Source organism: Saccostrea cucullata, unplaced genomic scaffold (genome assembly GCF_032062105.1).
Source record: "Saccostrea cucullata isolate Sc308-1 unplaced genomic scaffold, CSIRO_AGI_Scuc_v1 ctg4841, whole genome shotgun sequence".
NCBI lineage: Eukaryota > Metazoa > Mollusca > Bivalvia > Ostreida > Ostreidae > Saccostrea > Saccostrea cuccullata.
This window is the reverse complement of record NW_026933194.1, coordinates 1,942-17,002: the sequence shown is the minus strand read 5'-3', so window position 1 is coordinate 17,002 and position 15,061 is coordinate 1,942. Positions and strand designations below refer to the sequence as shown.

At 32.9% G+C, this 15,061-nt stretch overlaps 1 protein-coding gene across 1 annotated transcript; it reads right to left on the bottom strand.

Annotated features, from left to right (window-relative positions):
- Positions 1-11,383: 11,383 nt before the first annotated feature.
- On the bottom strand, positions 11,384-13,002 carry LOC134237574 (uncharacterized). The gene has a single exon (XM_062719673.1). The coding sequence runs from the start codon at positions 13,000-13,002 to the stop codon at positions 11,941-11,943; it is 1,062 nt and encodes a 353-aa protein (XP_062575657.1). The 3' UTR covers positions 11,384-11,940.
- Between the last annotated feature and the right edge of the window lie 2,059 nt (positions 13,003-15,061).

Below are 15,061 nucleotides of genomic sequence, written 5' to 3'. Positions count from 1 at the left end.
CTGCAATGTTGCTTTCCCTGTTTATTCCCTTGTTTATTTTGTCAAAATGGTAAGACTTGAAATCGAAAGTACATTGCAAATGGCAGATTCTATAGGGGTCATGTCTTTATACATGTCATGCTTTCAGTAACAGCCTTTCATATACCATTCACGTCCACCTTGTCCTTCAATGACAAACATATATTATTTCTGTAATTTTTTCACGAAAAGGACGAAATAAATCAGATTCATTATTTTTTTTAAAATATGTACATATCTTGATACAATTTTTCTTAAACGTATATATTTTAAAGATGTTAATATTGTTTTCAAGTGATTCTTTCTTCATGGTTTTGAATGATATATTTATAAACTGTAAAAGTTTTAGCTTTAAACCTCACATAGTTCTGGAGCAATTGTTCAAATAGTTTTAAGATATGTTGACCTTTGAAGAAACCTCAATAGGTTTCCGTACCTCTAATATTCTGCACATATTATAACGCTTGTGTCAATGACATGCCAGAAACCTGAAATTTAATCTTCATAGTTCAGATCGTGTGAAAAAAATATTTACATACATATAGACGACACATTTTCCGACCTATTAACTTTTACAGAAATAGACCAGGCGTTGTATTTTTAAATGTATTATATATTCTTTACGTTTTTAATTTTTAGTAAGCATTGATGCATTTGCAACTTTGAAATTAATCTTCAAAGTTAGTTAAAACAGCATTTTGTCCGTTAAATCACCAATTTTTGCTTGAATTTTAGCGTTGAAGTCCTTCAAGAAAAACCTGTCCCTAAATTAAATTATGAGAATTTGATATGTTTTTATCTAAGGAATGATTTGAAACAAGGGGAACCCCTGTCCTAGGGTCGAAATTCGTAGAAATCTACAAAATTGCGCACACCTATTTCTTTAATTCTTGATATGCATGACCTATGTCTTCATAGTCGTTATAGTTTAGAAATATAGACCGCAGTCACTCACCATGAACATTTTTAGTCCCCACCAATTGGAAAACTTTGAAATATTTTTTTCAAACTTTTCACCTGTACAAACAGCGACTTTATTTTATTTTGCAGGCTTTTGCATTTTACTTCTTTTTTTTCCTTAATTGCATGTTTGCTGTTGATATAAAAGATATTTTATGAAATGCAGACCATAAATTCTCTTAAACTAAACGCTGTCAAACGGATTATACCTCAGTGTATGCATACTTTGTTCGAGTATACGACTCATTCATTTTGAGTTACATGTACTCGATTTTATGTGTCAAGAAAAAAAATCATACAGAGAAAAAATTACCGTGTTTTAAATCTGTTTCCCCGTATCGGATGTGGATAGATATTTGGGATGCAGTATTGGATGTTACTCAAGAATAATATGTATATAAAAATATATGCAATATATTCAAGAAGTGGTGTGAATCAGATGTGGATACTCAAAAATTCAAAAAAAAACTTTTGGACAAATAATTTACTAAAATCAACAGTTTAAAAACTACGACTTCTCAACTTTACATGCAATCATTCCCCACGATAAATTAATATCCAGGCTTTTTGATGTCATTGACAGCTGATTTTTCAATTAAAATGGAACTTGTAAATTTACGGATCTGGTCATTGGTCATTTGCAAAATTATTTTGTTAAAACACATTCCGATTACACACAAGTAATCTGAAGTTGACATAAAAAACATGCTTGAGTTTCTAATTCACAACATCTTTGTGGTTTTTGGAGACCAGGTCTTCCAACAATCTATTGGAATTCCCACAGGTGCCAGTTGCGTTTTAGCAGATCTATTTTTATATTCATATGAAGCAGAATTTGTGCAAAATCTTATGCGTGAGAGAGGAAAACACTTGCTGTGACTTTCATCTCGACACAAAGTCATAAAGCTAGATAGACGACGTATTCTCAATTAACAATGGGTATTTAGATTTTTATGTCGATAAGATTTATCCCGGTGAGCTTGAGATAAAAGATACCATAATTCTGACACATGTTTCATACCTTGATAATTTACTTGAAAAAGAATGGTTACGATATTAAATGTTAGATCTGTCTAAGTTTGAAAATGATCAAACTGAGAATTCCTTCTTTGAATATAAGAGTCCAGTATAAGATAGGAATTTTTCTAAAAAAAATTATCAAAACCGTTCAATACGTCTTCATCTACTTCACATTCCAAAAAGATGTAATTAATATTTTCTGTCATAGTTTTATAAAAAGAACAACCATATGAACTCCCTTTCTTAATTTAGTGTTAATAAAATATGCTTACATTTTTTGATTAATTCGAAACTAACAACTAATTCTTAATCTTTGGTGAACGTTAAAAGAAAAGATTTTCTCTCATTCAATATCATTTAAATTAAAAGGACACAATGAGTCAAAATCATGCCTTTCTTTCAAGATATTTTGAAGAAATCTGTACAATACAGAAAAAAGACTTATGAAAAGTATGAGTATATAGCGAAGATATGACGATTAAACTGCAAAAATACTGAATAGACTGCAGAATATAAGTGGCGGAAAAACAAATGTTGTATCTACCGTTTCGTTGTTTCGTGTTTATCAAGGCCACACTACTTTTATTTTCAGCTCAGACTTGTAAAGAACACTCAACTGGAGCATACAAAGATGAGAAATATGTTCTAACAACTTTATAAAAAGATTACATCAAAATATTTGATCTACTTTCAATCATTCTTGGATACCTGAGACCATCACAACTATGGAAACATTCAACTTTTCTGAGCACGCGTACAATAGGAAGGAAGAAATACAAGGGTATTTTGCAATATTTTCTTTCAGGGGGATACTGAAATTATTTTTACTTTTATTCTTCTCCATAAAAAATAGAATTCTTAAGTTTTGAAACATGTAATTTTCTGAAACCTAAAACTTTTAGGAGTTGAACAAAATTTACACGTGCCATGCAAAAATTCTACATCTGTCAATTTTCCCCTTTGTGCGTCAGAGTGTCGCTTTAAAAATTCTATTACACACAGTTTGACCTTATCTTTGTTCGTTTATTCAGAAAATGGTACATGAAACATATGATTGGCACATAAAAAAGCATTAGTTGGCACATGAAATCCATAGAACTCGTAAAAATTCAGTTAAAAAATACATTCTTCTTCATTGAAACACTAACATTATATTACAAAAGACATGCACTTAATAAAACATTTAAATCCGTGTATCTAAATGAAACTAAGAAAAGCACTATATATTTTGTGTACTTTGTCCAGTCATTAACATTAGGATGACCCATGAAAGCCATAATGTGCTTATTTCTAATGGGGTCCTCATAGATTGTAACAGTAAACTACTTAGCACTAATGCTTTGATACAAATAAATTCAAATAAAACAAAATTAAAAAGGTCGTTGTTTTAATGATCTGAAACGCCATTTGTATACTCCTTAAAACAATGACCTTTTTTGTCTAAAGGTACATTCTTTCCATTACCAAATAAATAAAAGGTGTTTTCCAAATATTTGTTATGTGAATCAGTGAAATTTAGGACAGGAGACAAAAATATGGTTAATGTTGGCAAAAAAGTGTTTAAGAAAATGTTATTCGTCCCAGTGGTGTGAGATTCATACCTTTTCACTGTCTTATTATTTTCTTTTTATTTTCTTATTTTGTACCGAGACTCCTTGAAAGTGTTTTCTGCAAATCTTTATCAAATTCAATACCTAGAAGGGTAACCTAAAGTTTTCTTTCCATACTTAAGACATTGATTTAAGCAATTTAATAGCCACCCATTCTATATGGTATAAACTGGGTTGGGGCAGTTTACGCACAGCGGTTTATAGAAAAAAAAAACTTTAAACTGTTCCAACCCATTTTATACCGGATAAAATGGGTAGCTATTAAATTCATTGCTTATAATTTAATTTTCATTCATTTGATGTAAGATTTAAAGATGATTGTTCTAACAAAATTACTTCAATTTGTACAAAATTTGAATATAACTTCAGGCGGATTGATGCGTTTTTGACAAAAGTTATTGTAACGTAGGCAACCTATTTTATACGATATGAAGTAAATTTTTTATCCAATCAAATATAGCGTTTCAACCAAGATTAAATTATCTTTACATAAAACCTCATCACTACATTTTTGCTACTTATCAATATAACCTGTGTTATATTAAACTTCATATGAAAGCCGGAATGCTTTTCCCCACCGATGAAATAAATACCTTTGATGTTATTGTTATTTCTTATCTTAATAGCAAGGATTTTAGCACATATCAATGAAAAGTTACGAAAAAAATTGGTCTTCATGGAAACATCCTCAATGTCAATTTTCTTATATGTTTCCTCTCTGTATTATTGATGATGTAATATACTCAACAAAACAAGTTAAGGGTTATCAAAACCTTCATTTATAATTTTTACATCGAAAAAGGATATTTATTCAAAATGAATTACATAGTTTCCTCTGTAAAGTTCCTACACATTTGATAAAAAACTAATGGTTATTGTACACTTGGACAGAGGAACAAGATAACCAATTATGGATACCCTCCTATTCAAAGTGAATTTCCATATATGGAATTGCATGATTTGTTTAATTCAAAACTGACAATTATCCAACAACTCTCAAAACTTGGTATGACCTCACCTTGCCTGAATAACAGCCCTGCATCGCATTAAGAAACTTCGAATGAGTGAACGTATGGTTCTTTGTGGTATCAGATCCAAGTTTCTCTAAAAGAGCAACTTCAAGTTCATTGGTATTGCATGGAGCAGGATACCGCTGCTGAATTTGCCTCTGAAAAACATCCCAGACATGTACAATAGAATTGCCGTCTGGTGACTTCGAGGGTCAACACATTCTATAGATAGTCTCTGTCTCAAGGTACTGGTTCACTATGTTTGCTCTGTTTGGCCTAGAGTTATCATCCATTAAAAAATTTTTTGTCCCTTTTGCATCGGCAAATGTTCTCGCAATTGGCTGAAGGATATCATCTCTGTATCTGATACCGGTCAGTGCTCTATTTCTGATGATGTACAACTCCGTGGACCTCTGAATAGAAATGTCTCCCCACAACATAACAGAACCTCCACCAAAGCGATCATGTTAAGCCACGCAGTAGTCACTAAAACATTTATTCTTCTGTCTCCATAATCGTCACCTTCCAAGATTAATATCCACACAGAATTTTAATTCATCGCATCAGTTTATCATAAATTTCAGAATTGAAATTTCCTTTACTTAACTACAGTATATTTTACATAACCCTTAACTTTTTTTGTTGAGTATATTTGAATAAAACAGACTAACCCGTTTCCTTATAGACTTTAAGTTATCTAATATAATTTTAGCTTTATTTATATCCTGTACAAATCCAGTTTGATATAATTGTATCAATTATTTAGGAACCTTCTAATTCTATTCACAATGGAACCAGATGCCATTTTATAAAGTATTTAAATGAGATGGGAACAAAAAAAACACATCATGCTATATCCATTAATACGTTGAGGTTCAAAGGATTTCCGAAACCCTTTTCAGTTGGCATTTCCTAAATCCCATGGTTGTTCTGATGACCTTGTTAGCATATGTTACATACGATATTAATATGTTGTATTTTGGCTGACCTGTTTCATATCAATAACTAAGCCTTTGTTTTTTTACTGAATTTTTTAAGGAATGTCCCGTCTATCTGATCAATTAATACAAAGGTCTCATGGCGGGTGTGACCGGACAACTGGGAATGATTTTGTTTCTTGTGCACCTGATTCCATCTCTGGAATGTCCAGAGGTCTGTTTTATGCCCTCTGTACATTTTTGTATGCTTATAGAATTGGTTTAGTTCGACTATTTTCGTTAATTTCATCTTTCTATATTGAAAAATGTTTAATAGTTTGTAAAGAGTAAAAAAAAACTCAGTTTAATTTTGCTGTCATTTTATTTCTATGCTTGGAATCTGGATGATCATACATGTATTGTTTCTTGAAAACAAACACATTGCTAAAAAAAACTAACTTTTACAAAATGTTTGCTCAGCCAATTTTTTTTTCATATGGATATTTTTGGTTACATTCACTCTGGTCGAAATTAATTGATGATGTAAAACGAACTTCAGTATCGAGTGCAACATCAAAATATTTTCAATCATTTTATTTATCTAATGCTCTTTTGTATTTCTAATTTTGTTTCCTTGATGAAAGAGACATCTTTGGAAAGACATAAAAGTGTGAATCGATTGGCAAGTATCCGCTGACGGTTTTCAGACATGTCCTGAATCATATTCTCTAAAGATCTTATCTTCCTTGGTAGTATTTCATTACTAATCTTTTTAATTAGTTTTTCAAGCATGTCCCCATACATTGCCTGAAGATGTCTGCATATTGTGCTTTTGATTGTTAACAAAGAGTTTTTATATTCCTCATCTATGACTTTTTGTTTAAGACCAAGAATGGCACAAATCGGATGAAAACCAAAACTGAAAAAAGCAAGGACTAGTTGAAGAGCCATTATTGACCCTACTTCAGCACTCGGATCAAATGCATCTTCAAAATGATCTGTCCAATCATTTTCCATTTCCGAAATCTGTAAAGAAACTTCACTATAAAAATTAAATGCCCTCTTTCTTAAGTTTAAAAAAATTTCTTGGATTCGTTCTGAATGCAATACACTTTGGACATACATCTCTATTCTCTTTCTGATCTCTTTACTGAAAAGGATTGGGATGTATCTAATTTCTGTTATGCTCTTTTGTTCTGGTGGATTTAATATTGCTTCTTTTCCGACATCAGTAGACATGTAATTAAGCAATCTCTGAGCTTCATTTTTGATAATCTTTTGAATTTCGTCCAGTAATTTCCTTTCCCCCTGAAAAGAATATGACAATTTGTGATATAACAATGAACCTGATTGGCTAAATAAGTTCAAAATATAAATGGATATTTACCGACAGCGAAAACATATGATTTCCAAAATACCGTCATACCAATTTCTAAGTTTAAATAAAACCTTTTATATTTTAAATAAATAGATTACGAAAAATTGAATAAATTTTAACGAAAAATGACAAAATGTATTAAATTATAATGCCTCAATACTTCTTATAAGCTTTGTGGAAAGGAAAATAATTCTAATTCAAGTCAGATCTCCAAGGGTTGACTTCAATATAAATAGGGATCTGACCTATCGGACATGGCTTCTTTTTTCTAAACAAAGAGTTCTTGGAATTCCATTCAGAATAATGACATTAGGCTGCATACATGAAATATTTCGTTTTTCTTCTGTCTTTATTTCACTGAGTTGATTCAAGAGGAACACTTTCAATGATATTCTGAGTTTGTTATCTCCAAATATTCACATTACATAATTATGCTATTTTTAAATATAAAGTGAATGGAAATCTTTTGCATTTAAAACCATAACACAGACAGGTGGCCAAAAGGTTAGAACATGCGTGTTAGATTGACGTATAATCGTTGAACGCCGAAGAAGTGCAACGTCACAAGCGAAAATAAAAAAAAATAATCACGCTCAAATTGATCAGAAGCTGTTACGCTGATTGATCTACTAACTGTAGCTTCCAAAAAGCATAATACATTGGTTTTTTAAATAAAAATCAAGATTTGCAGTAAGGATGTATCTTAAAGGGATGAAGGACCTTTAGCTGAAAAAATACCTGTCATTTAATTTTTTTCATAATTTGTATATATCTTATTTAGTATGTCCTACATAATATAAAGCAGACATATCAATAGGTTTGTAGACTTATTTCTGAGATATTGAGTGACAAATACCATACCCCACAGTGTCTGAGCGGAGTTTTTATTCTCCGTGTTTCTGGGTCCATTACTCGGTCGATAATTGAAATTTTTCAACCTAGATAAAAAATATACCAGCGGAAATGTGTCTTTTAAAATATTTTAGAGTATGAATAGGGTTAAAAATTCGAAAAAGCAAGATTCTTTTGTAACACCACATCTGGAGACGGAAATTTACGACTTTTTTAGGACAACTTAAACCATAAAAAAAAATTAATTTGCAAAAAATCCTATCATACAATATTTGAAAATTTACGTCGAAGTTCAAAGTCGTCATTGTATTGATTAACTGTAAAAATATCGATTGGTGAAGCTGAGCTCAATATTGCACGGGGCAAAGTTAAACGAGTCATGATCATGAGAAAAACGTGTCATGTTTACATTTCTCGAGTACGGGAAAACCCAACTATGACGTCACACATTCCTGAAATAAGCGAAATAAGACAAACCCACAGAACTTTTCCGTCAACAACCATGTAAAAATATTTTTTGCGTTCTGAAATTTACAAAATACCCTACCATGTACATATTATGGCCCGTTTTTATGATTTTATACTACCCGTTTTTACCGTGTTTGATCTTACTGCACTAAGAGATCCACTATGACGTCAAAGACGCACTGAACGCGCAGAGTAGGGAAACGGCAGAGTGGATTAATCTATTCCGTAATTTGATAATATTTGCAAGAAATTTTGAATGTTTTCAGACATTTTTATACTAGATGGTGAACGCAAACAAACAGTCAAAAAATTATACAAGTACTGTTGTTTCAATCTCGTTTTGTACATATTTTATCAGAGATTATGACGTAAATCAACTGAGTCACGTGACCATACATCCTTCATCCCCTTAACATCTAAAAATAAATTAATATAAGCAATGGATCATTTTTTAAAAGAGTCTCATGATTGCAACGGTGTGTGCAAACAAATTTTAATTTCATAACGCGCACACCTTTGCAATTATTAGACTATCAATATCAAACCGTTCACGGTAGTTCAGTAGGTAGAGCGCTCGCTCCGTGATCGGGAGATCGTGAGTTCGTATCTCGACCACGACTGACCTAGTCGATAAAAAGGGTAGCAACTGTTCCTTCGCCATGCGCTAGGCACTCTGAAGTGAAAGTTGCAGGTCCTTCGGATGAAACCTTAAAAACCGAGGCCCCTTTTCAGCGGCAGGCGTTGGCACGATAAAGATCCCTCACTGCTCAATGGCCATGAGTGCCGAGTAAAGGTCAATATCTGAAGTCTTTCACCACTATATGGTATGTATAACTTCTCTATATGAGTGAAAATTTTTCGAAAGGGACGTTAAACAATATACAATTAATCAATCAATCTAGTATGGAACTAAACATGTCCAAAACAGAGTGTCTCTTAACAGGTCAATGAAAAAATTTGAACCGGCCAATAGAAAATGTTGACGTTAATAATTCCTGTATAAAGGCTCTGGGAATATTCTTAGGACATGACAAGGAAATATGTTACGATAAAAACTGGATAAAAATTAGTAGAGGGCTTAGAAAAAACTTTTTGAGTCTTGGGAAAAAAAACAATTTTTGGCAAAGTTTGTGTAATTAATAGTCTAGCAATATCAAAAATTATATATGTTGGGTCAATATTTAATTTCCAAATGAAAATACAGTTAAGAAAATACAAAGTCTAATTTTTAATTTCCTATGGAATAAAAAATACAGAAGAAAACGAAGCACTCAGACTGGAATTGTTATTCGCTATCAGAATGGTTAATTTTTTTCATCTATATATATTAGATCAAGGAAGATTTTCTCACAACAACCTTCCTTATACACAACTTTTTTCAGTTATTTCCCTTAGTAAAATTTCATCCCGATAGGGGTCGCAGAAAGCAGCCGCCATTGCATCCGTGACGTTGCATTATTGTCATAAACAAACTCCGTAGCAACAACACACCGTACTGTTCAACCGTAAATATTAGCGCACAAACAACATTTAATATAAGAAAATCTTGTAAATTCTTTCGTTTACCTTAAATATGAATCAATATCAATGTAAAAATTGCAAGGATCGAATTATTTCCTCGCCAAAAGATGTCAAACCACAAGAATGGAAGGACGATATGCGGGAGTGGCCCCAAGTCGAGTATGGCGATATTTACAATTATTTAATATTGAGTAAGGCGTGTGATGGCCAAGGGATGAAAAACTACAAATCTTTGGACAGTTTCAATTATTTTAAAAGTGGTTCCGTGGGGAAAATTCTACATTTTGTTATTAACAATACAACAGTTGTTTTAAAATCTGAAGTACGCCCCTCACAAAAAGTCAATTCAGAGTTTCATAATGCATGGATTATATTTGACATGGTTGGCACGATTTTTAGTGCTGGTTGTTCATGTATGGCAGGGAACAGTAAAACGTGTAGTCATGTCGGCGCTGTGTTATGGAAAATTGAATATGCTGTGAGGTCAGGGCTAACATGCAAATCCTGTACCGATGAACAAATGCAATGGAACAAGGGCTCGACGAGAAACCTAGAACCTGGTATTCTTGAGGAGATGGATTTTAAAAAACCTAAATACAACAGTAGTGAAGTTAACAATAATGATGAAAAACCACAAAACACAAAATCAGTATTCCCCATGTTTGTATCCCATCAATCCTTTAAATATTTTGTACGAAATAGTGAACTTCAGGAATTGTTCTCAGTAGAAAAATCTCTTTTAAATACATCTGTGCAAGCTGAAGTTGATACTTTTCAATTCAAACCTTCATCTGAGCCTCATACTGAACACTCTGCAGAACTAACGTGTAAAAAGTGTTGCCAATTCTATAGCAAGTACATTAAACTTACTGATTCTCAAATCAAGTCCTTATCTCATACAACTGTTTCACAAAGTCAATCAGAACTGTGGCATAACAGTAGAAAAATTAGAATAACAGGCAGCACTGCTCACAAGGTTCCAATCCGTGACACTACAAATAGTGATAACTTCATTAGAGAGCATTTATATCCATCCTTTAAAGGCAATAAATTCACAAAACATGGACAGATTGGTGAAAATCTAGCAAAACAACAACTGCGTTCCACTGGAATACAAATAGAAGATGCAGGGACTATAGTTTCAGATGAAGAGCCCTGGCTCAGTGTTTCCCCGACGGAATAATAACTGATGACGATGGCACACAATGTCTTTTAGAAGTAAAATGCCCAATACTAAAAAATTACCAGACCCTTGACAGTTTATTTACAGCTGGTAAATATGATGTTGTAAAATCATTGCAAAATGATTCTTTGTCCCTAAAGCAGAGCAGTTCACGAGGATATTATCTTCAGATACAATTGACTTTGCATGTTACACATAAAGAATTGTGCAAACTTGTTATATGGACAGCTAATGAATACAAGATTGTTAATGTTCAATATAACCAACAGTTCTGTCAATCATCAATTTCAAGATTACGTTTATTTTACTTCAACAAACTTTTACCCAGAGTAGTTGATGACTTTGAATCTGGAAGATTGAAGATTAGTAGAAAATATGAAAAATTTTCAAACTGATGCAGATAAAACTTGTTTCTGAAATGAAAGTCAAATATCTTTTCATTCTGGGGTAATCATTTATTACTTAATATAATATGTAAACAATTTTTTTTAAAGTTAGGTGCCACATAAAAAATCAATGTCTGAAAAAAGAGTAAATTCAAATAGTTAGTAGAAGGGTGGAGGTCAAGAAGCTTAAACAGTATTTATTGACCAACATGCAAAGACTTAATAAGTGACTTGAATGTACATAACTTTACATTAATGGAGTTTCAAATGTATTTTTTTTAAAATGAACAAAAGAAATTTGTTACTTTTCCGTGTAAAAAAAAAATGGACTGTGATCAAAATTGAATTAACATATTCAAATCTTGGCAAACTATTGATTGAAAACTAATTGAATTTAGATTTCTTGTCAGACATAAAACTTTTTGGACTTACTCTCATGTAAACCTCCATAATGATATGCCAAGCACAGTATCTTTTTTAACACAAATATTTTAATAACATGAAAACATTATGTTATTATAAAATAATACCCTGTTGTAACCTGCTGATGCAAAGATAACCAAATTGACAGGTATAAACTGATTACAGTAGTGTACAGGGGTGGAACAATACACAATTTACTCATCATCATCTTTGATAAGGTCAGATCTTAAGTTAACCAATGCAGCACAAACAATCAAGTATTTACTAAGTTTCTTCACTGAGGTAACTGGAACAATCTGACTCAATACGCGGAATACCTTTAATCGTCTAATAGCCCGTTCCACGTGAATCCGGACCGTGGCAATTCTTCTGGTCTCTGTAACATCCTCTTCTGACAGTTGGTCTTTACCTTTTGTAAAAGCTGGAATGTTAAGTTTCACTTTCAGAGGAAAGAGTAGGTCATCAATGGTAAAACCTCGATCGGCCATGATTTCATCCTCAGGAAGAAGGTAATTTAAAATCCCAGATTCTTCCACAATTGCTTTATCACTAGACCTTCCTCCAAAGCCCTTAGATATAAACATAATCTGACCATGTGGTGCAATACCAACCAAATACTTCCCTGTGTTGTTTGACTTGTAGTGACTATATGTTTCTCCTCTGGTCTTCAAGTTTTTTGCTCGTTGAATAAAAGTTTCTGCACAATCAATGATGACTGTAGTTTTGGGAAAGTTCTCACGAAAAGACTTTGGCATAGTTGCCCTAATTGTTTCACGTGGAAGCCAAACTATTAAGTTTTTTAGTTTTGAAGCCATAAAAGAGAGTCTTTGATTAAAAATGTTGCACGCATGAGACTCCGATATACCAAATCTGTTGGCAATATCTGCAAACAGTAAATTAAGCCTTAATTTAATAAGAACTAGTAAGACTTGATCTGACGCAGGCATAGTAAATGTCAGTGGATTGTTCAAACTTTCCATAACACGCAAAAGAGTTCTAAAAGTCTTCAAAGGCAGTCCTGTGTAGAGCAAGGCTAAGGAGTTAGTTGTTATGTCAGCAGCACTGAGACGTACGTGTAGAGTGCTGCAGTTTACACCTTTTTCCTCCATCTTGATGACTGTTGTTTGTGTACCTGAACTCCTAGATCCTGCAAGGAATGGTCTTGCGTATTCATGTTCACGCAATATGGGATCTGTCCACTGTGTGCCCGCAGTTCTGCTCTCTGTGATGCTCGTCTGCATGGAAGAAGATGTCATGTTTGGTTCAGTCTGAACTGGTGAGGGTTTCGACTTCGTCTGCAGCAGCAGCAGCCAGTTTTTGTTGTTTTATAACTTCTGTCCTGCAAAAATATTAACAGTATAATACAAGAATTGACAAACATAAAGGCAAAATCATAAATTTCAAGTTTTGTTAATAGATAAACAAGTTGTAACGATACAGGAATATATTAATTGTATTGATCCTGTGTTTCAACAGTAGGCATATCATGTCATCTATTCAGAAAAAGATAGCGGAAGTGGTATTTTCCCTTTACAATGAAACACTTAAAAAGTTTTAAAAATCAGAACAAAATGGCACTCGAAAATGAGCATGGTGGAATTTCTAGTAAGTGACCAAGTTATCAATATGTTCTTTTCCAGAATATACAATAAATTGGTATTATTCACATAAAGTTAAACATTCATTATGTCATTATACAAAACAAAAGAAACAATTTTCTGCTTTCAATTGTATATCTAACTGTCTTGTGATATTCAGTTATATTGTGTCGCAGTAACCTTTCATACAAACTAATTTAAATTTGGAAGTGGGGAGGGGAACTAATCTGTTGCTGTCAGGTATCTCTCAAAATAATATCTAATTTTCTGAAATAGTCGCCCGCGTGGCGCTGTGGTTAGAGCGTCTGCTCTAGAGTCCCGAAGTAAGGAGTCAATCCTTACGTCACGGGTTCGAATCCCACTGCGGGACGTGGAGACCGGTCCTTCGGATGAGACTGTATAAACCGAGGCCCCGTGTCGCAGTAGGTGCTGGCACGAAAAAGATCCCTCACTGCTCAAAGGCCCTGAGTGCCGAGCATAGGACAAAATTTGTGGCCCTCCACCGGCAAGTGGTGGCGTCTCAATATGAGTGAAAAATTCTCTCATGGGACGTTTAACAACATACAATCAATCAATCAATTTTCTGAAATTATTTTAAATGGCAGCACTACAAAATATATATTTGTCTCTGCTCTTTCATTATTTGGATTCAAACATACCCATCTGTCCTTTGTTCTGTGACAGACTTCCTTTTCAAAAGTCGACGACCAACTTTTATGGGAGCTTCATAACCTGTAAAAAAAATTCTATAAATTATTGATACTTATAAAATAAATATTCATCCCCTCCTCCCGGCAAAAAACTTTTAAATAAATGGTTTATACTTTTAGCTATTTTTTGGTGCACATTGAATGGACAAAATCTAGCAGCATTTAACTTGTAGATCACAGCACAGATAAATAAAGGGGCATCGTTGTATCGAACGACCCTCTTACCATTACATAGAGTATGTGCATATCAAAACCAGAGAAAATATAATGCATGTAAACTAAATACTATAGATTATGATTTGTGTTTACATTTACAAATTATTTCATACCGTATTACTAGTAAGGCATAATTATGGTGGCATTTTTCTGCCCCCTACATGCAAGATAAATTATGTTAACATGCAACATATGTATGTCAACAACTCAACATGCAACATATGTATACATGTCAACATGCAAATTAATTATGTTGACATGCAATTTACCAATCTTATAAGAAATATAATTTATATAGGTAATTTTACTTACTAACGCCTGTATCTGACATTTCAGATGCAATATACAACATATAATTATGTAGACATGCGACATTTTTTGGTATGTCAACATGCTAGATAATTATGTCAACATGCGACTTATCTATGTCAACATGCGAGTTAATTATGTAGACATGTTTACATTTACATGTCATTTACAGAATTACATGGGGAGCACCTATGATTTAAATCAGATTCCTATAAAAGATTTGTTACTTGCATGTCAACTGTCATTTAAATCAGTATAGGGGAGCACCTATGATTTAAATCAGATTCCTATAAAAGATTTGTTACTTGCATGTCAACATAATTATCTTGCATGTATACATAACTTTCTTGCATGTTCACATTTATAATTTATCTTCCATGTTGGAAGCAGAAATATGTCACTATACATGATATATAAATATTATCATTTTTATGCCTAGTAGCGCCTTGTTTGTGAATGCGTTTGTTACAACGCGAAATGTA